Source organism: Grus americana, chromosome 8, assembly GCF_028858705.1.
Source record: "Grus americana isolate bGruAme1 chromosome 8, bGruAme1.mat, whole genome shotgun sequence".
NCBI lineage: Eukaryota > Metazoa > Chordata > Aves > Gruiformes > Gruidae > Grus > Grus americana.
This window is the reverse complement of record NC_072859.1, coordinates 6716617-6744102: the sequence shown is the minus strand read 5'-3', so window position 1 is coordinate 6744102 and position 27486 is coordinate 6716617. Positions and strand designations below refer to the sequence as shown.

General features: G+C 59.0%; 2 protein-coding genes across 2 annotated transcripts in view; both read right to left on the bottom strand.

Moving 5' to 3' along the window:
- Positions 1–20310, bottom strand: part of CACNA1E (calcium voltage-gated channel subunit alpha1 E) — a 167681-nt gene extending 147371 nt beyond the window's left edge. Inside the window, exon 1 of the mRNA XM_054833380.1 lies at positions 20076–20310. The gene's annotated coding sequence lies outside the window, so the exon portion shown is untranslated. The remainder of the gene's footprint in view (positions 1–20075) is intronic.
- Positions 20311–22062: 1752 nt separating this feature from the next.
- IER5 (immediate early response 5) lies at positions 22063–23621 on the bottom strand. The gene has a single exon (XM_054833381.1). The coding sequence runs from the start codon at positions 23495–23497 to the stop codon at positions 22730–22732; it is 768 nt and encodes a 255-aa protein (XP_054689356.1). The 5' UTR covers positions 23498–23621; the 3' UTR covers positions 22063–22729.
- Positions 23622–27486: the final 3865 nt, after the last annotated feature.

Genomic DNA, 27486 nt, shown 5'->3' with positions numbered 1-27486 from the left:
GCCTGCCCCAGCTTTTTGTGATGACACCGAGAAAGCTAAAGACACCCTGAGCAAAGCCGAGAGCAGGCGATGGCTCTCCCCACCCAGGGAGCCCCAGCGATGCTGCGGTGGGTCCCGATCCTGCCCGGGGAGCACCGAGGTATGCACCGCACCAGGCAGCCGGCACGCCCCCAGCGCTGCTCAGGCTTTGAGGCACAGCTCCAACACATGATAAACAACAATATTAGTGAAATAATGTCTAAACAGATCCAAATGGGATCCTCCTGCCAGCAGGCAGGGAGGGCTTCTCGCTGCGGGAGGCACCCAGACACACATACGAGCAACAGGGAAATAGCTTATAATGCTGAATAGCTTTTTTTTGGGGCATCTCTCTCCTCCTGATGCAGCTCTTCTCAATCCCAGTCACCGAGCAGTCCCTCCTCTACACCCAACAGACCTTTTTGTCTCCCCATTGCACTCCTGGTACAACGGTCAGGGCTTTTGTGGATGCACGTTCACATACGACCTCAGAGAGGCATCTCGGAAAGCCTCCACTGTATTCCCACCCCTGCCCAGAGGAAAATTCACATTTTAGCCCCAAGGAGCCCAAACTTTAGGCAAATGAAACACAGGCTCCACAAATACACAAATCCTGCATGCCACCTCTGTCCTGGGCATGTGGCAGCACCCAGGGACCAGGGTGCTGGAGCAGAGGGGGGGTTTGGTCTCCCAGGGGACAGGAGCAGGCTGCAGCACTAAGCAGGCAGCACTCCCAGAGCTGCCTGCGGAGCCAGAGCCCGTTGTTCCCAGCGCTTCCATCTAATCCCCGAGCCGCTCGCATTAAACCAGCACGTATCTTAAACCACAGCTATTATACATCGCTCTTATCCTTCTGCTTGCTGGAGCTATTTACAACAGGTGTTAAAGCATTACAGAAGCGGCTGGCAGCTACTGTATTTATGAAAGCTGGGATCTTGGAGCCAGCTCTTATCAGGTTTAATACAGTTCTCCCAGTGTGTCTATCGGTAGAAATGATATTTCAAGGGGGCTTTGAGGAACTTGATATGCGGACCATTCAGCTAAGTCCAGGGGAAGCTGGTAACCACCGAGAAAAACCACCACCCTGTAATGGCACATGGAAAGGCACCACAACATCCCTCAGCTGGTGGCTGGTACACCAGGCCAGGTCCCAAGCATTTCCCAGTGGCCAGCAGGATGCTGGGATGTGCATTTCCCAGGGCCAGCCGTGACTTCCAGCAGCAGGGTGGGAAGGCAGGGCATCGGCAGGGCACAAGGCAGCTAGGTGAAAGCACGTACCACTAGTGAAGTGCCACAGAAGTGTGCTTGTTACCCGGCTGCTGGAGAGCAGGAGTTGCTGTACTATTTTTAAATTCTAGAAATTCAGGTCTGGATTGAGCAATGGAACAAGAGTAAGAGAAATTACTCAAGAGCTGAGCCCAGCTGGGTCTCTCTCTGCTCTCACCTCCCTTTCTGCCTTCCTCAGCCACCTGGGCTGCAAGACCTGCTGGGACTGACCCTGACCCACCTCACCTGGGCAGGACTTCAGAAAGCTGCTCCATATTTCCCTTGGGGCTCACCTTAGAGGAGATGCCCAGGGCCACCTGCACCACCTCGTATCGCAGCACTCCCATGGGTAACGAGGGTGCACAGAGGGAGAAGCTGGCAGCCAAAGAAACAGCAGAAAATAACCATCAGATTTGAAGAGCTGTCACCAAAAAAAAAAAAAAAAAGAAGAGAGCTGATGGCTTTGCTCTGAGGAAGGCAGTGAGATGCTTCAGCTTTGAATCCCAGGATTTCAGAAGATTCAGCCAGTTTGCTCCCGCTGCCTGTTTCTCCCCCCACACCTTCCTTGCAGCTCTCATTTGGGCAGTTGCAGCTGAAGGCAGCAAGGAGCCGAGGAAACTGTTGCTGGGAAACTGCTCCAAAACCCTGGCTAGAGGAGGCACCTCCAGACACCGGGCTGACGGTACCCAGGCTGGCATGAGCATCAGCCACTTGGTGATCCCATCGGTCCCCGTATTCGGGCAGATCATCCACTTAGTCCCAGCCTAGGTAGTCACAAATTAGATCCTTGTTTAGAAAGGACTATACAATGCTGACACTAATCAGAACAGCACAGCTGCTAAGCAAACAGGAATTAATATCATGGTCCACTGGATCCCACTAAAGGTTTTGCTGTGCCCACACAGAGGTGGCTTCCCCTGGAACTGCTCTGGTGCTGGGCTGTCTTTGCCCCCTCGCCCTCCTTGAGCTGCAGGAGCCTGGACCAGCTTCTCCTTTCCAGCTGTTCTCCAGGGTGGATGCACTGGATGCAGGGCTCAGCCATGAGCCCTCTCCTGGGGGACAGCACGGTTCATTGCCACCAGTAACCTCTGTAACATCATTCTTTGTTATTCTACAGACCAGAGACAAAATCATTACCTTGTAAGCACCCACATTTCTCCTACCTGCCCCTAGGAACGTGTTAGAGCCTGTAACAAGTTCTGCTCCTCTGAGTGAGAGTGCAATACCTGTCTGCACCGCAGCCCGCGGGGATTCTGCTGGCTGGCCCCAGCCTCGCCGAGGGACACACAGCAACCCGGGCCAAGCACGACACGCGTATCTGGGAGGCAGCTACAAGCTCCTTTAAAAGGAAATACTGTTTCCTACATTAAAAGATACACCTCTCCTTGTGCTGTCTTGATGAATACACTATACATGTTTTGCATAAGATAGATCTCAAAGCTTCCATTATATGCACACACCCCCCTCCTGCTGTAAAACTGCCTGCTGAGCCCCACCAGCTCCAAAGCATTAGAGCCACCCCACGTGAGGACATCCCCAGGGCTTCAGCCCCATGTGGGGGGGTTTCTGCCCCCAAACCCCAGCACAACCCATCTCCAGGCTGCTGCCACAGAAGGCCATCGCTCGCTGTCTGCGGGAGACAACTGCCTTTCATTCCTTGCCAGCTCTGCTCAGTGGAAACTAGTTCAGCACAGACAGCAGATGGTTAAACGAACATTTGCCCCATAAGGCATTGCCTTGAGGGTTTGGGGGTTTTTTTTGAGCTCCATCCCTTTCCCCCAGTGCCTGATATTGGAGTTATGAGGAGCACATCATTCATTTCTCTTGTTCTGAAGCCTGCAGTTACAGAGTTGGGGTGCCAGGCAAGCCAGCCGGGGCGAGGGGGGGGGGAAACTTGGCTACAAGTGCTCAAGCTCTGAAATACAAACCTTCGAGGTTTAGGGCAGCAGATGACCCAGGTGTTTGTCATAAGCCCAACAGATGTGATGGAAAGAGCCAAGGATTGGCCCCAGATGTAGCAGAAGTGTCCAGGGATGGAGAGCAATTTATACCAAGGCAATTTATATCACATCCCCCAGGGAATCACCTCCCCTCCCTTCTTCACTGCCCATTTCTTGAAAGAAATGGGGAGGAAATCTCTGTGCAGCCCCTGCTCAGCCAGCAGAGCTGTTTCCCCACGCCATGACTTGGTTTCCCCGCAGATGAAGGATGCTCATCACCCTCCTCCCTGTGCCTCCCACTCCAGGCTAAACAACGGCTGCACATGTGGGGCACTGATCTCAGCTGGGGCCTCTGAACACTGCTGTGCAGCACAAATAAAAAGTGATAATAGGAACTGGAGGGCAAATTAAACATATGAATCACTTCCTCTCCTGGCTTTTCCTGCTCCTGTTGTTTCTCTTATCCCCTTAGAAAAAGCCCAAGGAGAACATTCATTCTCTTTCCCTCCCTGCTCTGCAGTGAACACTGAGGGGGGTACTTTTTCTCTCCTCATTTTCAGCTGACAGCAACAGAGCTGTGCCGATGCTCCCGAGACCATTTCTCCATCGCCTGGCAAAGCGAACCCCCTCAGGTGGCTTGAGCAGGAGCCAGAGCCCCCCCAGCTCCCACGAGGCAGGTACAGCCCAGACCCAGAGCCCACCCTGCCCCTCGCTGCCGCCTGGGGCTCTCTCCATCCATCACGTATAGCTCACGCTCCACACGCAGCCTTCCACCCCCGCGTTCCTGGAGAGGGGGTGCACGGGCACCCCAAGGCCTCTCAGCACACCCTGGATGAGGCTGGGCACAGCCACTCCGGCTGCCACGAGCCTCCAAGGGCGTCAGACAGCCCATTGCTTTGGGAAAAATAGCTTCCCACTCCAAAATGGCCAGTTCCCCCCACCCCAGGCTGGGACCAGGGCATCGCCAGCACAGCTAAGGACATCATTTTCAGAGCCCTGAGGTGGTTCGTGAGAGCTGTGGCTCTCCTGCCATCTCCTCCACCCTTGGAGCAATCCTGCCCACAGGGTCTCCTGCCAGGCCAGCCTGTAATTGCGACCAGCAGAGAGAATTAGCTTGGCCAGCCCCTGGGGAGTCTCATCCCTGTCCCCAATGGCACATGGCAGCATCACGGTCCCCTCCCCTGGCTCCCCTCCATTTACCTCAGCTGCAATATCGACTGCTCCAGCGTAGAGCTAATTACTGCCTGCGAGGAGATGCTGCCAGAGAGATGAGCCAAGCGGGACACCCCAAAGCAGCAGAAAGCCCAGCAGGCACAGACAGCAAAAGGACATCTTGCTACAGCTGAAAGGCAGATGGATGCAGCCATCACCACCCAAAATCCCATTAAAAGCCTCTGCCCACAGACTAGGGATGTAGCACCGTTGGGAAAGGCTTTGGCACCAGCTTTTTCTCCTGCTATGGGACTCCTGGGCTGTTCCTCCTCACTCTCCTGCCAAGGGAAAGGACACAGAGCAAGCCAGAGCTTGCAAAAGCCCTAGGCCAGGCTCTGGTGGCAACATGAAGCATCAATGTTAGAACCCTTCTGGGTTATTAGGGACCAAAATGACTCCAAGGGTGCAGGAGCCCAGGACAGACAGACCCCTCCTGCTCTTAACAGCAGATACTGCCTCAGTTTCCCCCAGGGCCATATTTAATTACCTGCCTGCGGGTCTTTAGCACAGACCTAGGAGGGGAGCAAAGTTCGTTTGATAGCAAACGAAGCTGCATTTCCCTGCCACAGCATCACCCAGGCAGAGAGCAGGGACCAGCCAAACCTCCCTCACACCAACCGTGCTGCCGGGGGAGATGCACCTCCGAGCTGCGATTGCTCAGATCCAGCGTTTCAGGTCACTTCAATGCATCCGGGAGTGCAAGGATTTCAACCCTGGGAACACTCCAAAAGCGCAACTCAAAATTTCTATACTGAATAATCACCTTTTATTTGCCATCGGAGACAGCTGAGTGCTGAAGCACTGCAATTTTCTAATAGGTAAAACTGTTTTGTCAGCTCAAGGAAGACTAAATTGATGCAACCTGAATTTTCATCCACCCCCCCCGAACATGTGCTCCCCCAGCTCCTCCCGTGCCCATCACCATCACGAGGCAGTCTCCAGGCTTCCCATGCCTCAGGCACCAAGCAAAACAGTTTCTGCCCTGCTCCATAGACAGCTATATCAAAACAAAGTCCAACTTCTTGGGGTTCACACCATGGCACCAGAAGATCATGTCATAGCAGGCATCACCTCTACCTTTAAGAAAGGTCTAAGTAACTGCAGAATGGACAGTTTTGTTACAGCGACAAAAGCAGATTTAATCATAAAAGCAGGATTTGACAAGTCCTTACAAGAACCCACATAGAGATACCAGAAGGTCTTCTGCATTGGAAGTGTTTCTCCAAGCTGCAAGTAGTTTACAGCAAGAATTCCAAGAAAGAGACAGAACATTGCAATTTATCTGAATTTTTCAAGTGCTTCAGCCCAAAACTCCCTCAACAAGAGGTTAAGAAAATGAAATCAGCAAACTCCTAAGCCATAAGCAGAATTCATCCATCAGAAACCAACAAGGACATCTAGGACAAAATAGGAGTAAGAAGTGACAGACATTCAACACACCCAAAATTCAGCACTGGGGACCAGCCCAAGCACCTGGTGGCATTAGGAGCCCAGAGCTGTGGCTGTAGGGGAACCACAGAGCCCACACCAGGTCTGTGAGCAGTGTAAGAGCAGATGACCTCTCTTGTTGACAGAGGACAACATCCTCTGGCCAAGGCAGTAACCAATTCACACACATGTTGCTGGGCACGACATGTATTACAGCTGCTTGGAGAGACGATGGAGACCCGAATGTCATCACCAGAAGTGCTGCAGAGGTCCCTGGAGCAGCACGCAGCAAGAACTCAGCGCTGGGCTCTGCACGCTGCGGGGTGGGAGATGCTGCGGTGGGATCATCTGGTGCTCGGGGAAGCCTCAGCTTTAGGTAGGACTGGCACGCCACTCATCCCAGCTCCGTGGGGGACAGGGAGGAGCAGACCCAGGGCACCAGGCCAAGAGGTGACTGCAGAGCTCCCAGCCATGGTGAGACTGAGGAGAGCAGGACACAGAGGGAGCAATCCTGCCATGAGACATAGGGAGCTCACAGTGGTTCTGTCGTCTCCATTGCAACAAAAGCCAACAAAAGCAGCCCTGAATTCATACCAAAGCACAATGAGTTTCGAACAATAGGCAGATCTTCTCTTTTGTTTTTTTAGATACAATATGCAATTAACCTGTGGGACTCATCACCACACAGCTAATTGAGAGCAAGGACTCGAGGGAGCTGCAAACAAAACAAGCGCCATGCGCAGTGCAGAGCATCCATGCTGGCCAGGGGCGGGAAAAACATCCCCTGGGGTGGTTCTCCCTGGTGGCTTTCCACAGGGGTGTCCACCAGAGAGCTGCTGCCCAGGGACTCGGGTATCCTTGCCAAAGGCACAGGCTGGGCACTGTTTTGTCAGAAACCCAGGAGATGTGGCAACTCTTCTGTGCTCCAATAACTGCACCTGGTGTCATGAGTCACCCTGAGAGCAGGGCTGTGAGCAGGCACAGCCCAGGTGTCACACAGGGACAAGCCTTGGAGCAAGGTCCCTCCCAGCCAGGGCACGTAATGATGTCCACTTATAGCACATGGGTCACTCTGGGACAAGGAAAGACCAAGCCTTGCTCTTTACTTCAGCCTTTCTTTATACCCACACTCATTTGGAGACCACTTCCACCAGCCCGCAGTGCAAGCGGACCTTATACCAACAAACAGGAGCTCTGCATCCTAAACCAGCCAGTGCCTCCCAGATGAGCAGCCTGCTCTCAGTGCACTGGTTCCCAGTCCAACACCAGTGTTCCCAGTGCATGCACGTGCCATTTCCCTCGCTGCCAGAGACCATGCCTCATGCCGGGCTGCTCTCCAGAGGACTGGCGGGCTGGGATGCCACCCTGGCAAGTACTTGGGCAGGAACTCTGAGTAGCCAGATGTTAAAAAAGCAACATCAGAACAAAGTACCTAAAATTGCCCTCATGGGGAAACCAGGTTCCTGCTCCAGCAGCCTTCTGCTCACTTACGGCTGGGGAGCCCAGAGGGGGGGAGGAAAATTGCTAAATGCAGCCTTTCCTTGCGGGGCTGGCATCAGGAGCCAGGGGTTGCCTCTCCTGGGTAAGAGCTGCTGCTGCTGGTTTACATACCCGGCCGTACTGCACCGGCCATCGCAGGGCGTAAATAACAGGAGCTTGAGAGCAGGGAGATACATCGCACAGATCCTCTTCCCACAGACCCACATTTGGGAGTTGGATCCGCTCAGCTCCCCTTTGTTTGCAGGGAGATCATCAGGCGAACCCCAAACCTGCCCCTGCTCAGCATCCCTGAGGAGCCCCGTGAGCAGCCTGTCCCAGCTCAGACCCTGAGCGCTCCCAGGGACGAGGAAGGCAGACCTTCCCGGATATTTTTGGAGGGGGTGCCTGAGTTTACCGTGCAAGGCAGCGTGTGTCATCCCCAACAGCCAGGAAAAGTGACTGCTCAAATCCACTGCTGCTGCTGCTGCCAGTGAGGAGAAATGCTCAGGAGGAAAACATGGATGGGCTAATGACCCACTGCATCCCAGAGCCCAACCCCCTGCATCCCACCCCCATGCTACAGAAAGGCATAAACCTCTTCTACTATCCAATGCCATGCCGTGTCATCACCAGGAGCCTTTCACCTGCATCTAGCTAGTGAAAGCAATGAGCTGCTCCTTACTCGTGGAATCAGCAGACAGCCCTCAGCCCAGCGCGGGGTGATGCCACCACCTCCGATGACCCCCCAGCTCTCAGAGCCTGCAAACGTTGCGGCAGAGCACAAAGACAAGCTCCTGCCCAGCCCAAACCCAATGCCAGCAGCACGGGCAGAAAGCAGGAAGCCCCACATCCTCAGACCCAGAAGTGATCTGGGCTGCGCAGCCCAAATCTAACCCACCACCCCGCCTCCTGCTGCAGCCAGCATGCTTAGAGAAGTGGATGAGAAGAGGGCAAGCATGCAGCAATGCTTCCCCAAAATGCTCTCCCAGGTTCAGCAAGGGGTCATTTTTACTTTCCTTCCATTTTTACTTTCCAGACTCTTTCACCACACCTCAAGCTCAGATTTTTTTTTTTTTTAAAGCATTCACAGCACCCTGCAGCAAGGAGTCCCCCTGCTTACCGCCACTCCACACAGCTTGTGTACCTGGACCCTGCTGCTTCCAGCTGAAGTCCCATAGATGTCACAGAGTCCAAACCCAAGTAATTCCCACACCCCCTCTCTGGGTCACTGGTGATTTTATAGCAAATCAGCCTCAGTCACCCCCCAGACCTCCTCTGCCCCCACTCCAGGAAGTGCCCAGCAGGATTCCCAGGAGGAATCTCCAGTAGCATGGCCCAGGGGGAAGGGGACCTAGTGAGAAGACCTGCCCTAGCCTCCTCCACCCACCACCAAGAGGTGTGTAAGATGGGGCATACAGCACCCCTGATCCCCCTCCAAGAGGGGAGCTGAGCTCAGCAGCTCTTTCCAGACAGCACAGCAGCTAATGATGCAAGCAACCATGTCCTGGCTGTCTGGTGGCCCCAGGTCCCCAACACAGATGCCCCAGGCTGTTCTTCAAGACACCAAGTCCCTTGGAGCAGAGATGTCCCCAGGGAGCTGCAGAGCAGGACAAGAACAGCGAGGAGCCAGGAGTGACAGTGGCTGGAAGAGGCTGCTTTACAGCTCAAGCAAGATGAAGGGAAAGTCATTAATTTCAATCAACTCATTCTATGCCCATGAGGTTTTTATTTTATTACTTTGGAGATGGCAGAAGGTAATTTATCCATCAAAGGAGGAGGAGATGTTGCCGAACAATTAAAATGAACACTGCATCTGGGTGCTCGCAGAGGGACAGCTGGTGAGGGGCAGGAGGGTGACAGGGTCCAGCAAGGGAGAGGAGCAGGGACACCCTGGAGCAACCAGGCTCCTGGACTGCAAAGAGACAGGTCTGAGAGCACAGTGCCAGGACATGGCTTTGGGTACATTGGTAGCAGGCAAGCAGCCAGGTAGCTGCTGCCGGTAGGACATCCCATACGGCCACAGGCAGGAGAGAGGCACGAGTGTACTCACACAGCAGGAGCAGAGGGGACATCATGGGGCACGAGCCTTCAGCCTAAAGTCTTCAACAGAGCAACCTCGCGCTGGTCCACCACAAGCGCCTGGCTGCAGACTGGTTTTAGTTTGAAAAAGGTCGAGGAGAAGATGCCAAACAGACAGCAAACCCACGCTCCAGCGCCGGCAGAGCAGAGCCCGCCCGGGACCTAACGGAGCAGCGTGCCTCTCCTCTCACCTGGCCCTCCCCGGAGCCCAGCCTCCGGCCAACAACACTGCCAAGGGTGGAGACACCCCCCCCAGCAGCACCGAGACCTGACAACTCATTGCATAAATCCTACACAGCACAACTCCACCATGAGGGACCCCCCTCAAAGGGGAAGGGACCCCCAGACACCCCCTCACCCCAGACGCTGCACGGCTAGGAGCAGCTCAGAGGTGGGGTTTGGGCCAGGCAATGGGAGGTGCCGTTGAGCAGAGGTCAAGGACCCCTTCACCCCAAGTGACCACGCGTGACCAGGCTCAGCACTGCAAGGAAAGCCTCGAGGAGATGTGGAGTTCAGCTGTTGTGAGAAAATTAGGAGGCAAAAAAAAAAAGCCTGTGCAATGGACCAAAAATCCTTCAGGAGGGACTGGGGCCAGGAAGCATCCCTGGGTCACCGCCAGCGCTGCCTGCCCGGGGATGCCCAGCTCGCCCGGCTCCTCCGGAGCAGCTCGCCGTGGGCAGGAGCCCCATCTGCCGGCTTGGCCACGGAGGACACGCATCCAGCTCCGCGGGGTGAGGGGACACGGCCAGGCACGCAGCACCAGGGGCCAGCGCTGCTGTGGGACCCGCTGGCTCCGAGCAAAAAAAATACCTGCAGGAGGTCCAGGGGATGCTGCACAGGAAACGAGCCCACAGCCAGCCCCTCTGCAGCCCACCAGAAACCAGCCTCACCAGACCGCCAAACTCTGACCCAAGGACCCACCCGCAAAAAAAAAAAAAAATCACCCACTCTTGATCCCTGTTGCAGCAAGACTGTGCCTTGCTTTGCTCCTCGCACAAAAGCGCCCCATCTTCACCCAGATGCACTAGCGATATTTTACCCATCGCCCCCAACGGGGTGCAAGTCAGCCCCCGGAGCCACCCACGGAGATGGAGGAACAAGCCCCTGCTGCCACCCCGCTCACGGCCACGGCGTGCAAAGCACCAGCAGAGAAGGTGGGCTGGAGGAACCAAAGGGCTGATGTCAGTTGAGCAGAAACACTAAATATTTACACAGTCTGCCATCAGCCCCCAGGCGAGGAGGTGGCAACTGTACAATTTAAATGCAACCAGCACAACAATTTTTGTGTAACTAGAAGTGCAAGAAAATTACTTAAACATACCCAACGTTGGGAATTAAACTCAGTCAGGACAAAGGGAATCGAGTGCTTGGGCAGCACAAAGACAGAGCCCAGCTTCTGGGGATTCAATGAGGTTTAGTAGTCACAAGGTATCGGTGCCCCCAAAGCACAAGGGCACCCCTCACCCACCACCATAACAGAGGCAGATCGGGGTGGAAGGGCACCCAGCTGCTGCCAGCAGCACTAAAGGGGTTCTCAGGCAGAAAACACCCCCTTTGCTGGGGGCCACAGGAGAGCAAGGGGGGGCTATGGCAGCAAGAGGCCTTTTACAGCAGCAATTACTCAGCCTGGAATTAAACCAGGGCCTGGGGGCTCACAAAGCAGCAATACATGCAAGGTGACCACCAAACGGTGCCTGAAAATAACATGCAAATAATCCCTCAGAGCTACTTGTTTGCTGTTCCAGGCACTTAAACACTATACATAGCTGGGCAAAGGACACTGCTCTGCAGTCAGCACCACGTGCTACAACAGTTACAGGACCACAGCTCCAGCAGCACAGCACACGGGAAAGACCCCCAGAGCTCAGCACAGAACCCAGTGGCTTCATATCCTGTGCTTTGCAGGATCAAACCTTACCTGAATTCCTCATCCTCAGCTGTAAGCAGGGCAGATGTTGTTTCAGTCCAACCGTGCTCCCCACCTACCAAGCACCAGGCTGCAGACAGGGTCAAGGCCATCCCCCAAGATGAGCAAGACAGCCCAACAGCCCCCAGACAACCCAGCACAGAAGTGAGAACCCTGGGCTGAGCTTAAATACAGCCTTTGGCATAGGGGGTGGGGTGGAAAGCCCAGGTGAGGCCATTTAGGACCCTGCCATCAGCTAGCCAGCTTTGCAGGTGAAGCAAAGGCTCGTCTCTGCCGGATTTAACGAGCCAAACAGGCTGTATAAGAAGATAGCTTCCTTGCAAGCAGGTGACCTGGGCTGGGGCAAGGAGCAGAGGTGCTGAGTGATGGGGCATTGCCCATGGGACAGACACATGCCACTGGTAACCGTGATGCTCCCAGGCAAAGCGAGATACGGCTCAGGTGTCACCTTGGGATAGTGATGGCTCAGCGGCCAGGGCCGGAGGACAGGATGGGGGCCCTGCCAGGGCACGCAGAGTAACACAAAGGCACTCACTGCTGTGGCAGCTCTCTCAAGGAGCCTGGCACCTCCAGCAGGAAAGCAGATTGTCACCATCCACTGTCGGCCCCAGGGAATTATCCGTGCAGAGGACACGGTGATGTGCACGGGCCCTGGAGCAGACCCAGGCAGCACCAGCCCTGGGGACAGTGTTGTCCCACCCAGTGTTGCAGATCCCAGTGACAGATGCTACAGACTGGGGGTGTCTTGTGGTGTCCTTAAAGGCGGTGGCCCATAAGGAAAGCCAAAGTCACAACCATTCCCATTTTCTAAGGCACACATTGAGGGACCGAGCCATCCCAGTGGGTGCTGAGCATCTCCTAACGGAGCCAGGAGAGCAGGTTCCTTCAGCAGCTCCCTGGAAAAACCTGAGACTCCCCACAAGATGAAACACAGCCGTGCCAAGCTGACGTGCAGATGGGCGCTTCAGGGGTGCGATGGCACATTTGGGTCCGTCCCCGTGTGCTCTCAGGCTGGGGCCATGGGGCACCCCTCCCAATAACTGCCCGTGGGACCCCAGGGGACCGTGTGGGGTGTCCCTGGGAAGAAGCAGCGTATGGCAGCAGCCAGCTTTTCTCTGGCAAGCTACTGCCGACCTCCACGAGAGGGCTTTGCTGCACAAGGAACCGAAGTAAGAGGAGCTCCATTTACAGCCTGCTGCTCGTTAGGTCGGGTCTTTCCCCCGCATCTTCCCACCCAGGGCTTAGCAGGCAGCAGCCGGACACAGTCACCAAGGATGACGCCCAAAGGCTCTGAGATGTGCGGGTGTTAGTGACAGCATTGGAAATGCTCACCTTTTTTTTCTTTCCCGGGTGAGGTGCATCGCAGGGTGCTGGCCATGGCTGGGTGGGGGCTGAGCACAGCTTTCCCAGGGGACTCTGGCACCAAACCCAGCCCCAAATCACGGATGCGGCCTTCGGCATTAACCCACCCGCCTGCAAAACGAGCCGGCTACCGCGTTTGGGGAGGCACAGGGCTGTCACCCGCAATTCCTCCCACCAGATCCAAGCACTCTGATGAAGGACGGGGCAGCGCCCTCGTTCCCACACACGTGTCCCCGGAGATAAGCGCCTGTGGGACTGCCACCGTGGGAACTCGCAGGGCAGAGGAGGAGCCGGAGAGATGAGGATGAATCTTCTGCCTCTGGCACAACTGAAGGAATTCACCCCGATTTTCATGCACGCTCATGCTGGTCTTTAGGAGGAGATGTGAATCATGGTGTAGGTACTTGTGGGGACAAGTCACAGGCCATCAGCTCTGGTAGATGACAGCAGCACGTTGCACCTCGCCTGGCCAGCCCCGAGCGTGTCCTCTCACCAGCCCTAGCAGACACGAAACCCCTTATCTGACCAGATGCATTGATGCGGCTGGTTTTGGGTAGCACCGCCTTACCTGGAGACCTCCCAGGAGCAGGTCCCTGAACGCCAACCACGTCCCCAACGCAGCGGGGTTCGGGCTAGGGCAGCCCCTTAATCTCACGGGGTTTGTGTCCCGTGAGGGCGAAGCCTGGCCCGTCCCTCGCCAGGCAATCTCCAGGCTGACCTGAGGGCCGGAGCAGCACGCGGTCTCCCAAGGTCACTTCCAGCCTCCTACGCCCCTGATCTAACACGAAGCGACACGCAGCCGGGCGGGCAGGGAGCCGCGGGGGGACGCGGTGGCTGCCTTTGCATGCCGGCTGCTTTCCCCGCCAGCTGCGCTCCGAAAAGAGCGCCGGAGCGAGCCACGGCTGAGCGCACGGCCACCATCCCCACCTCCTCCCGGCGCTCGGGAGCTTCTCCCCACCCGGAAAGCTCTGCAGGGACGGGACACAGCCAGCTCTGGCCGCGGCGCCGGGACTCTGCAGCTCCAGAGATGGGGGGGGTCATGCTGCCCCGGGGTGCAGAACAGCGCTGGCTCCCAGAACAGGTCCCCCGGGGAGCCGAGCTGCCCTGCTACCAGTGTCCAAGCCAGCGGCAGTGGCACGGGGGGACCCAAACCGCCCCACTGCCCGACACCTCACCTCCAGCAGCGTGTGCCTGCTCTGCGGCACGGACTGGGCTCGTATTTGCCCACCCTCTGCCGGCAGCCAACCTGGTGCCCCTCACCAATGCCATCTGGCAGAAGGTGACCACCGTGTCCCAACATGGGGTGTGGGAAAGTGCAGTGTCCCCACCCAGCAAGCGTGACTGGGGGGTCCCGGTCACCGGAACGGCACCGGGCTCTGCCGTGGCATCGCCCGCACTCCCCAAGCACACCTCTGTGCCAGGAAAAGCCAGGAGGTGCCTTGAAAACAGTAACAGTTTTCCTCCTTTGTTTTTGCCAGCCTTTGAAGGTGATATTTTTCCAGCACACATCCATCACCGGGACCGCCGGGCTCCCACCGTGAGCTGAGAGGGAAGGAGCAGGCTGCGACCGGGGGTGCGAGCGCTGGGGTGAGCCGGGACAGGAGCCGAGCTCGCCGCTGCAGCGGGGCTGGGATCAGAGCCCGGCTCCGTGCTCAGCTCACGGGGCCTTTCAGCCACTGCCCCTTCCCCAGGGAGGGCTGGGGGGACAGGAGAGGTGGCTCCTTCCTCCTGCCACTTGTCACCCCGTTTATTTTTAACAGCCCTCCCTCCTGCCCCGATATGCCTTCCCCCAGGAAAGCGTGTCCTGGTGCTCCCCCAGCACCGATCAGCCCCGTGTCACCGCTCCGAACCCCGGGCGGCCGGTCCCTCCCCGCCTGGCCGCCGACCAGGGACGTCACATCACGCTCTCCTGAGCTGAAGGCAAACGCTCGCTCCGTTGCCCTTTCCAGGGAGGGAATTTCAGCAAGCCCAGCGCGCACAGGGCACTGCCCAGGCCAAAGGGGGACAAGGTCGAGCGGGAGGCATGCACGGCCCCGGCCACCTCCACACAAGTCGGCTTTTTAGCACGAAATGCATCAATTCCCCCTGGGAAACCTCAGCAAGGATAAAGTGGGGAGAAATTCGCCCCTGCACCGGACTGCCCAGCACTACCCTTTGGAGACGGATGGGAGAGCGATGCTGTGACTATCCAGGGGGGCTTTCACCCACGGCCCTCCAGCCAGTGCGTACATCCCTCCGACATTTGCTTGCCAAAAAAAAGCCACAGGGCAGGGCCACTCGCTGCCCACAGCAATTAAGCCAGCGGCATGGGGTGTTTGCCAACGGGTGCTGCCGTCGGCCCTCGCCGAGTGCCAGAGCCGGGAAGGGGAGCGCGGCCCCGCCAGGGTAAATCCCAGCTTGAAAACACCAGCAAGCATTTTGCAACTCTCCCCAGCGATGGAGAGAAGAAAAGCCCCAGCCCCGTCCCTCCTGCCTTCCCATGGGAGCCGTGCCTTCCTCCGGATGCGACTCCTCCCGGCGTCTCCGCAGTGCAAAGGGCCCACGGGGTCAAATATTCGCCCCGGAGCAAGCGGGGCTGCAAAGGGGCAGCACCCAGTTGCCCGAGCGGGCTCTGCCCTCCCCTGCCCACCCCGCGCTCTTGCCCTGGGGGCTGCCAACGTGCTCAGGCCTGGGTCAGGGGTGAGATTGGGGTCTGGGGGTTCCACCCTCGCCCCAGAGGGTGCCCCATTGCCCCTCGCATGTCCCCCGTCCCCCATCCCCTGCTTGTTGATGTTGCATTCCGGCTCCCATAAAACGCTGCCCTGGGCTGGTGCTGGGTGAAAAAACATATAAATTCCTCTCGCCTTGAAAAATAGCAGCCCCATTGCCATGGAGACATAACACTGTGCTGCTCCTGCAGCCCCCCTTCACCCAGCCGTGGCAAGGCAGAGATGCTTGGTACCCCCCATCACTGTGCCACGGGGATAAACCTGCCTCCTGCCCCAGCTCCGGGCTTGGCACTTCCATCACCTCCCGCTCCCACCACCCCTGGCACACCACGGGATGGAGGGAGCTGGGATGGAGGACTGTGTGCGCTGGCAAAGCCCACCTGCCTGTGGTGCTCGGTGCCCAGGTTTGCAGGAGGAAACCTGGGGAACGGAGCGGGACATGGCCAGCAGGGATTTCTTTGCCTCCTGCTGCCGAAACAGCTGCTGCTTCCTCCACTTCTCTGGTGATGCTCCAGCCACGCTCTGGCCGGGACCCCTGCTCCACGAGGGATGTCGTGGGGGGAGCCGCTGCTGCCTGGCTGCCTGTGCCACGCTGCCCGCATCCTTCTGTTTGCTCGGGAAGGGGAGCAGGGCACCACGGCGTCCCAGACCCCCCAGCCCAGGGGCGAGGGAAGCAGGCACCCACGGGACTCCCACAGACCAAACCTGGTGCGGCACCGGGGCTCCCACCTCTGCCCCCCACTCCAGACACGCTCCCTCCTTCCTGCCCTCGCTCCCCCTTCCTGCCTTTCCCAGCCCACCCTCCAGATTTCCGAGCGAGCCACGTCCTTCCTGCCCTCGGTGGCAGGGCCGGCGTGCCCCATCCACCCGGTCGGCCATCTACTTCTCCATTTCCCTCCCTGTTCTCCTTTTCCCGCCAGCACCCTTCCTGCCCTGCGCCTCCGGCTTCCCCTCCCGCGCTGCCGGGGCCGCAGGGCTGGCAGGGTGAACCCCGGGGCTTGCCAAAGCAAACAGCAGGAGGAGGAGGAGGAGGAGGAGGGTGGCCAAGGCTGGAGCAGGCAAAGGGCAGAGTCCACCGGCAGACCCTGCCTTGCTGCTCTGGGGTGGGGAGGTTCTCCTTGTTTTTTAAAATGCTCCAAATTGGCTCCGTGCACCCCGGAGCTTGGCGGGCAGCGGGTGTCGGAGGCGATGCCTCGGCTGAGCGGAGCCCAGGGACGCCGAGCGGCAGGCTGGGGGGCGAGAACCCTTTGCGGTTTTCCCAGCGTGGGTCTGAGGGCGGGGAGCTGAGCTTCACAGGGTGCTGAGCTTCACGGGGTGCTGGAGGCCAAGGGAAAGCAGATCCAGGACTCGAGTCTCCTGCAAGCAATTTATAGCGAGGTCTTTTTTCTCCCGCTCTGCTCGCTGCCAGGAAAAGCGGCAGGAAAATATTTCCCTGGGAATTGTTTTTGTTCCTTCCTCTGTGTCTGTACGCATGAAGCTCTCCTCCGCCTTGGACATGCCTCAACCTGTCCCGAGGCTCAGATTAATCCCCTGCACCACCGGGGACGACAGCTGAGGTCAGACGCTGTCAGCAGAGGCGAGGAGGAGGAGGAGGAGAAGGAGGAGGAGGAGGAGGAGACCTTCCCCCTAGGAAACCACACACGTTCCCAACCAGAGCAGCCAGCATGAAAAACAGGCAGCCCTGCCTGCTTCGCCCGAGCAGGAGGTCACCCTGCAACGCGGCGGCACACCGGAGCATCCCGCGCAGGAGGGACAGCTCGCTGCCGGCGGTGCCGAAGCGACACAGCAGAGCCTAAAGCCTGGCTTAAGGGAAAGGCTGGGCTCAGCTGGGATAACTGCAGGCAGCAAACGCATCTGCAGCCAGGCAGGTCGCAGCCTGGCAGTGCCTCCAGCTGCTTCACACGGGTGCCCGAAAACAGGTCAGCGGCACCCAGTACCTCTGCTTTTCCACCGGCTGTGGCTGCAGGAAAGGGAAAAAAGATGAACCGTCCCCCTCGCCTGCACCGGAGAAGCAAGCCCTGCAGGCTGGGCTGGGCCAGAGGAGCCGATCCGGAGCAGCTGCCTGCGGGCAGGTCTCAGCACCCCGCTGCCTGCCCCGCAGAGAGGCCGGGATGGAGGGAGAGCAGGGAGGGCACGTCCACCACAAAGCCAGTCCTTTGGTGTGCAAAGCACTCAATGCCGCCTCGGAGCAACTGGGACAAGCTCAGGAGAGCTCAGCTTCAGTAAATAATGCTCCACAGCCCCCGCCCAGGCACTTCACCTTCCTCTCATCCTGTTTTCTCCTCTACCTCGCGTGAGTGCTTGGGAAATACATGATGACTGACTATTTGTCTGCAGCTCCAAGCCATTCCCTTCCCCTCTCCCCAGGCTCCATCACCAATAAATCACCCCGCTGGGAGAGAGGGCCAGAGGAAACCAGAGGCACAAAACCTCAAACAGAGCTTTCCCCCCCCCGCCCCAAGCAGCTCTGCATTTCATTACCATGGCCAGGCCAGCCCTCGCCCAGCTGGGGAGAAGGAGGGGAGGGGGGGCCCTACAGGGTTTGCATGTCGGGAGCAGAAATCACAACCAGAAGAGCAGGAGAACGGAGTTGTTTGTTTGTCACTGTGTCTCAGCACTTGCCTGGCCCCGACCTTGCCTCCGGGACCCGTGCTGGCCTGGAACAGCTCTTCCTCCATTGGGGTCCCACCATGCCAAGGCAGCTCCGGGCACCTTCCAGCCGGCTTCTCCCCCCACCAACCACCCCCTCTCAGTGCCGACCCTTCTCTCTGCACTTGGACGCTCCTTGGAAGAAGCCCTGGGGTTTTCTGCGAGCCTCGCCAGCGGGCTCAGCCCTGCCAGCAAGCTTTGCCGCCTTCCCTCTCCCCCTGCACAGCTCTCCCAAAAACCCCAGCAAACACCTGGGGAGAGGGGCGAGGACAAGCCCCCGCTCCCCGCGAGCACCTCACACGGCCCTCGCCTTGCCCAGCCCGCTGGGGACCGGGGGGGTGAGCTCCCTCCACCCATCCTAAATATATATTGGCAGAGCATCGCCGGCAAGCACAGTACATTGGAGACAGATGCAAGCCCTGCAGCATCGCGAGGGCTGGGGGGGATCCAGACGTGCCTCTAAGCAGCCTTTTGAGCCATCACTTAAGCAAGAAGTACTGCGCTACAGTGCTTCTCCACCCCTCCCTTCCCCAAAAAACCCTGCCCTGGAGTTTAACCCTTGGCAAGGCAGCCCCCCTCCCTCCAGGGCTGCTCCAGTGCCCCCCAGCTCCCCAGGCGGGGAGAGGCCCCAGCAGGCGCGCAGCCCTGCCTCCCTCCCAGCAGCTCGCTGGATTCCTGAGCGCTGACACAGGATGCTGCAGCAATGAGTGTGCAGCGCCTTCCTCCCCTTCCCCTGCCCCAGGAGAGGAGGGACGGGCGGGTAAAGCCGGGTCGCATCAGGCCAGGAGGGAGCAAGAGCATCCGGAGTGAAACCGGGAGCCTCCTGCGAGCCCCGGCCCCCCGCTGCCCATCACCTCCCAACCCCGCAGGCTTCCTCCGGCCTCCGGCTGGCGCCTGTCCCGGGCCAGACGTCCGTCCGTCTCTTCAAAGGCTGAGATGATTCACACCATTAACACTCCCTTGCTGGCAAGAGCCGGTTTATACACAATTCCCTCTCTCCAGAAGGTATCCCTCGCGAGAGCCGCAACTCATCTGCCCGGTGAAGCAACCGACGATCGCTCCTCGATTATAGCAGGAGAAAAGTGAAAGCCGGCTGCTCGCCCTCCTCCCCGAGCATCGCCTGGGCAGCCCGACCACCACGTTCCCAGCTCCCTCCGGCATCTATCCCACCCTCCGGCTGCGCTAAGGGATTTTCCCAGCACCTCTCCCAGAGGAACCTCATCTGAGCTGGGGAGGGGTCGCAGCAGCCCGGGTGAGTGCTCCTCACAGCTCATTGCTATTATAGGAAGGTGAGGATCCTGCCATCTTGTCATTAAGTCATATCCTCCTCGACCCCGTGAGGTAGTTTCCATAGGAGTCACACTCTCTCCAAGTGATGGAAGTTTTTATTTTTATCCAGCTTATTTATGCGTTTCTTTTCCCCTCTGTCGGCATCGGGCTGGGCAGCGGGTTTGGGTCGTGAGCCTCTCCTCGAGCTTAGTCGCCCTTCCTTGCTCAGCTGTCCCATGCCCTCACTCTCACCTCTGCACCATGAGCAGGAAGAAAAGTCCACGGATCGAAGCAGCATGACAGAACAGATGAATTAAGGAAAATAGACCCTATTTAAGTAAAAGTGATTATAGGAATAAAAAAAGAAAAGACACTAGTGGAGGAAAAAAAACAAAGAGCAGAAAAGTTGATTCCAAAAGTAACACAGCATCGTGATTACAGGTGGTTTTCGATTTGAGACTCATTTTCCAGTGGCGGTGCAGGCCCCTCTGTAACGAGCCAAAGCTCACCGGCAGCTACCTTGTCTCCATTATTTTTCCCAGCCCCCTCAGCAGCAGCACGTGGCTCCCCAGGGACACACACGTCCCAGGGAGCAAACCTGTGGGTTTTTATAAAAACACAGCCACGGGAACAAGCGAAGGTGCACGTTGGCACAGCTCTGGCAGTCGATGGAGCTAGCCCGGGTCTTTTGGGGACACGGCACCGTGGTCCTCAGCCGGTAAGTGAGAACTTGCTCACCTGCAGAGAGGTCACACCAGCCAGAGGGAGCTGCGGTGGCATCTCTGGGAAGTCTTTGCTGTACTTTCAGAGGCCAGCAGCAATTAAGCTGTTGCACAACTCCTCTCTGGAAGACAGACTAGACACAAGCGCTGCTGGTGATCTGTGCCAAAGGGAGGTTGGGTCTCGTCTGCACAGGGACACCGGGACTGCACGAACCAACCAAACCAGATGTTCTTCCAGCCGTTGGGTGCCCAGGAAACCTTTAGATACACTGCTGCTCCTGATCAACTCCCTGATAGCCAAGAGCAGGAGGGCCCCCATCCCATTTCAGCACTCAGGAGCTGACTGCAAGCCCTGGGCAAAACCGTCCACTTCCACCGAGACGCTGTTGGCAGCCAAGGAACAGGATGAAACCCACTTCCCTGTGGGAAGGAAGCCGTGCTTGTACAGGAGCAGGAGGTTGTTTCCACCCCCCAGCCCAGCTTCTGACCTGCGAGAGCCACCTGTGCCCTCAGAGCAGGGCGACTCTTGTGCAAGGGAGCAGGAGAGCTGGGGAGAAAGGCCTCCATAGCCATCCTCTTCCTCCCGCTGCTCTCCTCTTACTGGAGAGGCCCTGAGGTGACTTCACCTGCCATCCCACAGCCACACCATCTGACTGTAGCGTTCTCCCCGAGAGCACTTGTACAAGTGAAGCAGGGACAGGCCCTTTCTGTCACCTCCCAAAGGTCATCAAGTGGAAAGAAATGTCTCATCGCACACCATTTCCTTGGTGTTGTCTACCAGACTAAAACTGTATGTCCCCATTAAGTGCAATTAGCAAGAAAATTAAGATGGGAGGACTTTCGCTTTTATGTAGGACTAAGGAGCTACTAACTTGTACAAAAACTAGAGCTCCCTCTAAGCCACTGTCCTCCCCTCGTTGCTCTCCTAGTGCTTCAGGAGCACCAAGCCTGACACCTCCTGTTCTCACAAAAACAAGATATAAAAAACCCCAGCCTGTAAGCAACAGCACTGCCTCCTGACACGGGGCCTGCTCCAACCACGACAGGGAAAACAGAAAGCTTCACGTTGGTCATCGCCCATCTCCCACGCCACTCCCCAGCTCTACCACCCAAGCCCCTGAGGTTTGGCCAGATATCCCAGGCTGCGTTTCACAGCACACAAACATCTTCCTTGACTCGCCAGAGATACAATTCTCAGTTGAAGAGTTCATTAATTAGGAGCAGAGAAGCCTCTAGTGAATCTCCCAGCAAGAAGCAGGAAAAAAAAATTCCCCCACAATTCAGTCTAATTACAACGCCTTGGGGCACTGCAGTCGCTGTGAAGCAGAGGCCAAACTTCTCTCCCCACCCCTAAGAGCAGGAACTTTAACCCAGTTACAGTTTTACTGATAATGAAAGAAAAAAAAAGCACCCTGATATTAATCATTTTAACTATTCTGCAAGTAACAGCAAAGAGGCAGCACTGAAAAACACCTCTGGCAGAGCAGCAGCTGGCCGTGAGCACAGCCTGTGTGCAGGCAGGACCCACTCACACGCCCCCAGCCTGGACCTTTGAGCTCTCCGCCAGGCCAGGACTGCACACAGCTGCTCTCCCAGGATTTAGCAACCGCTTTCCACCCACAGAGTGACTTTGCACATTAGGTACTTTCCGAGTTAAGACCTCAAATGCCACGGCAGCTCTGGCCCTGGGAAGAGGCTGCAGCCGGAGGAACAGCGGGAGTACCTGGAAGATCCTGGGAGGAACTCCAGCTGCCCTGACAGAAGTTCCCTTTCTTCCCAGCCGAGCTGGACTCCAACCCACCCCAAGCCTCTGGCGAGGCAGGGTGGATCCAGCCACAGACACGCAGCAACCACACCCTGGCTGCTGCCTGCCCGGCTGCCGGCAGCCCTCCTCCTCCCCCTCCAGCCAAGCGGGGGCACAAACAGGGACTAGGCTTGTACAGTTGAAAATATTTAATACGTGTTGTACACGTAGAATTACATTTTATACAAAACAAGATACATCACTGAAGGAGATTACTGTACAAAAATCCCTACGGGAGCCCCAAGCCTTTATACAACAAAGACCGGGAGTTACCAAGCCTAACAAACAGGCTCGAAGACTTTCCACCAGAGCATCTGTAAACTTCGTTTCTCTCAATAAACACTTTTAAAAAGCACCATGTCGTAGTTCTGACCTAAACCTTTCCAAAATAGAGACTTTATTTAATAAACTTAATACTTTCCAAGCTTAAAATATTACCCAGTGGGAGAACCCCCGGGGTCAGCGGCAGCCGAGGAGCCTCCTCCCCCAGGCGCCGGGGAGGGCGGCGGCCCGGCCGGGAAGGGGAATTCCGGGAGGGCCGGGCCGGGGACGCTCCCAGGGCGGGTGCCGGCAGACGGGTCCCGGGGTGCCGGCGGGGAAGGGGGAAGTGCTGCTGCCGCCCTACGGTCCTTCCCGTGCGGCGGGGCAGGGTGCCGGGACTCGCGGGCGCCGGAGCCCCGCGGCGCTGCCCGTGCGATCCGGTGCGGCGGGCGCCCTCCTCCGCCGGGCCGGGGGTGCGGAGGAAGCGGGGGGGGGGGGGGGAGAACAGCGGGGGGGTGTCACCTCTCGGTCCGGCTGCCCGTCCGTCGGCCGGGCCCCCCCTCCCCGCGGCGGAGGGTGAGTCTCTGCGGCCCACGGCCGGCGCGTCAGAAGGCCACGATGGCCGTGCTCCAGGGGTTGAGGGTCCGCAGCACCGGCTCGTCGCAGCAGATCTGTCCCGGCTCGGCCGCCGCCTCGGCGGGCGTCCCCGCCGCCGCCGCCTCGTTGCCGTCAAGGGGCGTCCGCCGCCGGCCCTTGGGCTCCTTGCTGAGCAGTCCCGAGAAGCTGGAGCCGAAGATGCTGATGAGGCTGGCCACGTTGCCCGTCTCCATGTCCTCCTGCTCGCCCGGCGGCGGGGGGGGCGGCGGCTCCTCCTCCTCCTCGCGGCGGGGCTTCTTCACCGGGGAGCCCGCCTGGCCCCGCTCTCCGGCACTCCGCTTCCGGGGACAGTGGGGCGGCGGGGGGGCCGCGGCCCCGGCGGTGGCGCAGTCCCCGCGGTTCGCCTCGCCGCCCGCCGCCGCCGCGCAGCAGCAGCTACAACCGCAGCAACAGCGCCGCGACCGGGGGCTCTCGCAGTCCGCGCCGGGCAGCCGCGGGCCGCTTCTAACCGCCTCGTCCTGCGGGGGCGGCGGCGGCTCGCCGGCCGCCCAGGCGGTGGTGCAGGGCGGTGACTCCTCTTCGGGGGGCCCGCAGGCGGCGGGGGGCGGCTCGGGTGGGCAGCCCGGTTCGCTCAGGTAGACCTGCCGGGCGCTGCGCAGCACCAGCGACACCAGGAGGTTCTTGTGGAGCTTGAGGCCGCCGCGCTGACCCCGGGCGCTGTAGATCTTGCCCAGGGAGATGCTGACGATGCGGTGCGCCTCCAGCTTGAACTCCATGGGGGACGGCGGCGAGGGGGCCGCCGGGCCGCAGGACCGTGGGGGAGCCGAGCCGAACCGAGCCGAGCCGAACCGAGCCGAGCCTGCCGCCGGCACCTCAGCTCTGCTCACCGCTCCTTCGCGCCGCCGACTGAGGTGAGCCCACGCGCCCGGCTGCATTTTATACCGTCCCCGCCCCGGCCAATCAGGGCGCCCCGCCGGCCGCTCCAACCGCCGGCTGGCCCCCGCGCGCCCGCGCCGGCCAATGGCGAGGCAAGGGAGCGGGTTCGAACGCTCGCCCCGCGGAGTTGGCTCTTAAAACGGCAACGCCAGCACACGGGTGCCGGTGGGGCCCTCCCGCCGGCAACAGCCGAGGGACAGCACCCGGGGCTCTGCAGCACCCCAGGTTTTGCTGCACCTCAGCTTCACTGCACCCCACGTTGGCCTGATCAGACCGACAGGCAGCGGTGGGAATTTTGGTCAAAACAATTGAATAATTTCTGGGGGACAAAAAAACAACCCCAAACCAAGAGCAACCCCTGTTTTGTGCAGGTTAGAAACATTTCCCCCAATTTCAGCATCTGTCTCTGACATCTTGTAGTGTTAGAGAAAGAACTGGCGTTGGCTGGGGGGGGGGGAGTACACCTTTGAGTACTTGAGGGAAAATCCGCCCTGGCGTTGAGCAGAAAGGCATCCCTGCCCGGCGGAGAGCTGCTCCAGGGGTCCGGCGGTGAAGCTCGCAGAAAGCCCAGGATAAAAAGAGGAAGATGCACAAGGGGGGCGGGAAGGGCTGCAAGGGAGGATGGGGGAGGACAACAGGCCGCCAGCATCGCCAGCGGTGATGGGGACCACAGCAGCCTGGAGCACTGTGAGAACTGAAACCTCGCTCTGCCGTAGCTGTGAAACCCAGTGGCAGGGCCGGGCTGGGGGCTGGTGGCCACGGGGTACAACCCACCGCCTCCTGCAGCAGGTCTAGGCACCAGGGAAGCCTCCGAGAAAGCTCCACGCAGCTCCCGTTCTGGGCAAGCCAGGGGGTGTTTCGGGGCGCAGAGTGAGGACCCTCCTTCTTCCACCGAGGAGCAACCACAGTCTGCAAAGAGGCAAGAAGTGAAAGGGCCCAAAATTAAGGAAGTTCAACGTCCTGCCCCGGAGTATCGGTTTTCCTTCCCAGCTGACACACAACAACTCCCTTCCATCCCTTTTTTTCCTCCCCAAAAGGAGAGGCGCAGCCTGTCGGGATGCTTTATTGGCAGGATCTGCCACCACCTCCTGGTATGCTGGAAGGACAAGGGGGTGGCTGGTCACGGCGGTAACAAAAACCAGGTGAAGATTCAGCCACATCGAGACGAGTTGACACAGCAGGAGCTTTCCTCCCCCCAAACCCCCCCCACGCTCGGACCAAATGCGTTTTTTCCTCCTGCTCAAGCATGGCTGGAAAACCTCAAATGCCCAAAACCTCTGGGTGTTGAACACAACAGCACGTCAACCTGGGGGGTGACATCTCAAAATGTCCACCTCCTCTTGCAAAACCTGCCACCACGCTCCATCTTAAACAACCAAACTCCGGAGCATGCTCAACCACATAGCCAAAAAACCCTGCCAAAACAGCCGGTCCCAGCTTTCCCCCTGCCTCACCCTGCTGCAGAGAGCGGGGCTGTCCCCCCCCACGCCCGGCGTGGGAGGCCGGAGGGACGCGAGTCCCAGCAGTGGGAACCGAGGGTTTCCAGACCCGCCGAACCTGCTCCCCGTGCCTCGGAGGGCCGGCAACACCCTGGCCTAAGCCCTCGGGTCAGTCTAACCAGCCAGGGCAGGTCTAGGCTCGGATGTTTGGGACTGCAGTCATGTCTCCTCGCCCGCAGCCGGCACGTCTGCCCGCCACGGCTGCCCCGGCCACGGCACGGCGTTCGGTTGTGGCCCTGTGAAAGGTGTGCATCGCCGGGCGTGTTGCTCTGGGACTGCTGTTTGCAGGATCCGGGCACCGGCATCCTCAGCAGAGATGACCCCGGGTTAGAAGGATAAAGCCAGGTTTGATAGATCTCAGCTGGGTATATTCCCAACTCGGATGCGGATGAAGAGCAGCGGTGCAAAGCCACGCCACCGGCTGGAAAAAGCCGAACGCGGGTGGAGAAGGCAAAGTGTGAGAGCTCTGCTGGGTAAAGATGCCTGGATCCGAGCAGACCGACCTGTTCTGCCGCTCACCGCCTCACCCCGATGGCATGAGGCACCGTTTCTCTCCGGTTGCATTTTGGCTACCTACCCTGCCTAGGAGCGGTTGGGCCAGCAGCCTCTCCCCTGCCCTGGCCAGGGATACACGCCACGGGGATGGGAACCGAGCGATCCCTCGCCCCTACTAGTGCTCAGACAGGAGGCTTGGAGAGCAGGCGAGGAGGAGCAGAGGCACACGCCGTCAGGCGCCGGAGCTACTACCCGGTACCACCGGTTTCACCCACCAGCACCGCGCCTGGTGTCAGGCAACAGCCGTCGGCACGTGTTATTCCCAGGGCACCAAAGCCCTGCCTTGACTTCCGCCCTGCCCCTGCCCGCGCTGCGTGCTCTTTGCAAAGAGACGGGGTGGGGGTTTGCTTTGCCGGGGGGGCATGCAAGAGGAAGGCAGGAGGAGAGGGCAGGCAGCAGTGCAGGCAGAGGCCATCCCGGCAGCGCGCAGGCAGCCCGTTTAAGCCAGGCAGTATTTTGGTGGCAGCCCTGCCTTTCCCTCCCAGGCTGATGTCATGCTTTAGTAAGTTTGAGGCAGTCACATGGCAGCTTCTGAGGTCAGCGCCTGGGGTGGCTTTGTTGTCTGTGTGCCTGCCTGCCTGCCTGCCTGCCTGTCCTGGGCTCCTGCCTGCACCCGGAGCTGATCCCGGTCGGTGGGCATCCCTGCTGGGATTGCCCTTCGAGCAGGGCATCTCCGGGATACCCACGGCTCGGCATGGGAGCTGTCGCCTCGGTGGGGACGGCATCCCGGACAGTCGGACATGCCTCATGTCCGTCTGTCTGCCCACAGAAGGGGCATTGCCCCCCATCCCCGCGGGTCGGGGGGGGGATATAGGAAAAGGAGGTGGAGGAAAGGGTGCGACGGGTGGCTCTAATCTTCACATGTGATCTAAGCGGGCTGGAAGGGGTTTGAGGAACAATTAACAATCCTCCGGCTCAGCTGCCGTTTCCCAAAATAGCTCTGGCAGGAGGAGGAGGAGGGCGGACAGGCTGGCAGACAAAGGTGGCCTCTCCGCCAGCAAGCTGCAGCCGGCGGCACGGCCGGCAAGCCGGCGGAGGAGGCAGCCCCGGAGGCCGAGCAGCGGGGAGCCCGCAGCCCCACCTGGAAAAGAAAACAATGCGAGATAAAAGCAGCTCGGGGCAGGAAGCAGCTTGTGGTACAAATAATAATTGCAGAGGGCTGTGCACACCACCGGGTTTTTTGGAGGCGTTTAAATCCGCCTTCGACGGCGGGTAGAGGAGGTTGGCGCCGGGAAGCTCGTCGGGGATTTGCACCGTTGCATCTTGGCCGGGAGCGGCGTGGGCTGCTGGGGGCTGCGTGCCGGCTGCCTGCATCCCCGGGTATGGCAGCAAAACCCTGGCCGGGGTCCTCCCGTCCCCCCTGGCTGCAGCCCATGTGGCGGCGGCGTGGCGGGGAGCCGTACCGGCACAGCCATCTGGCGCGCAGCGCGGCCGCCCCGACCCGCGGCAGCGGGGCTGAGGATGTGGTTTGCAAGATCCTGTTTCAGCAGCGGTGCCTGTCCCCATCCCCACCTCACCCCCCTCCCCCCCCCCCCCCCGCCAGCCCCTTGCTGTCACCAAACCTGCGCGCCAGGCCCCGGGGGGAAGCCAGCTGCGGCAAAGAGGCGGAAAACCCTCCGGGTAGGACAGACGGTAAAATTAGGATCTTTCCAAAGCGCAGGCTGGAGTCATCCATCACTTCTCTTGGCTGTCCCAGCACCGCTGCAGTGCATTGTCCCCTCTCTCTGATTTGGACCAGGATTCATGAGTTAGACCCTTCCTGGGAAGGAGATGGG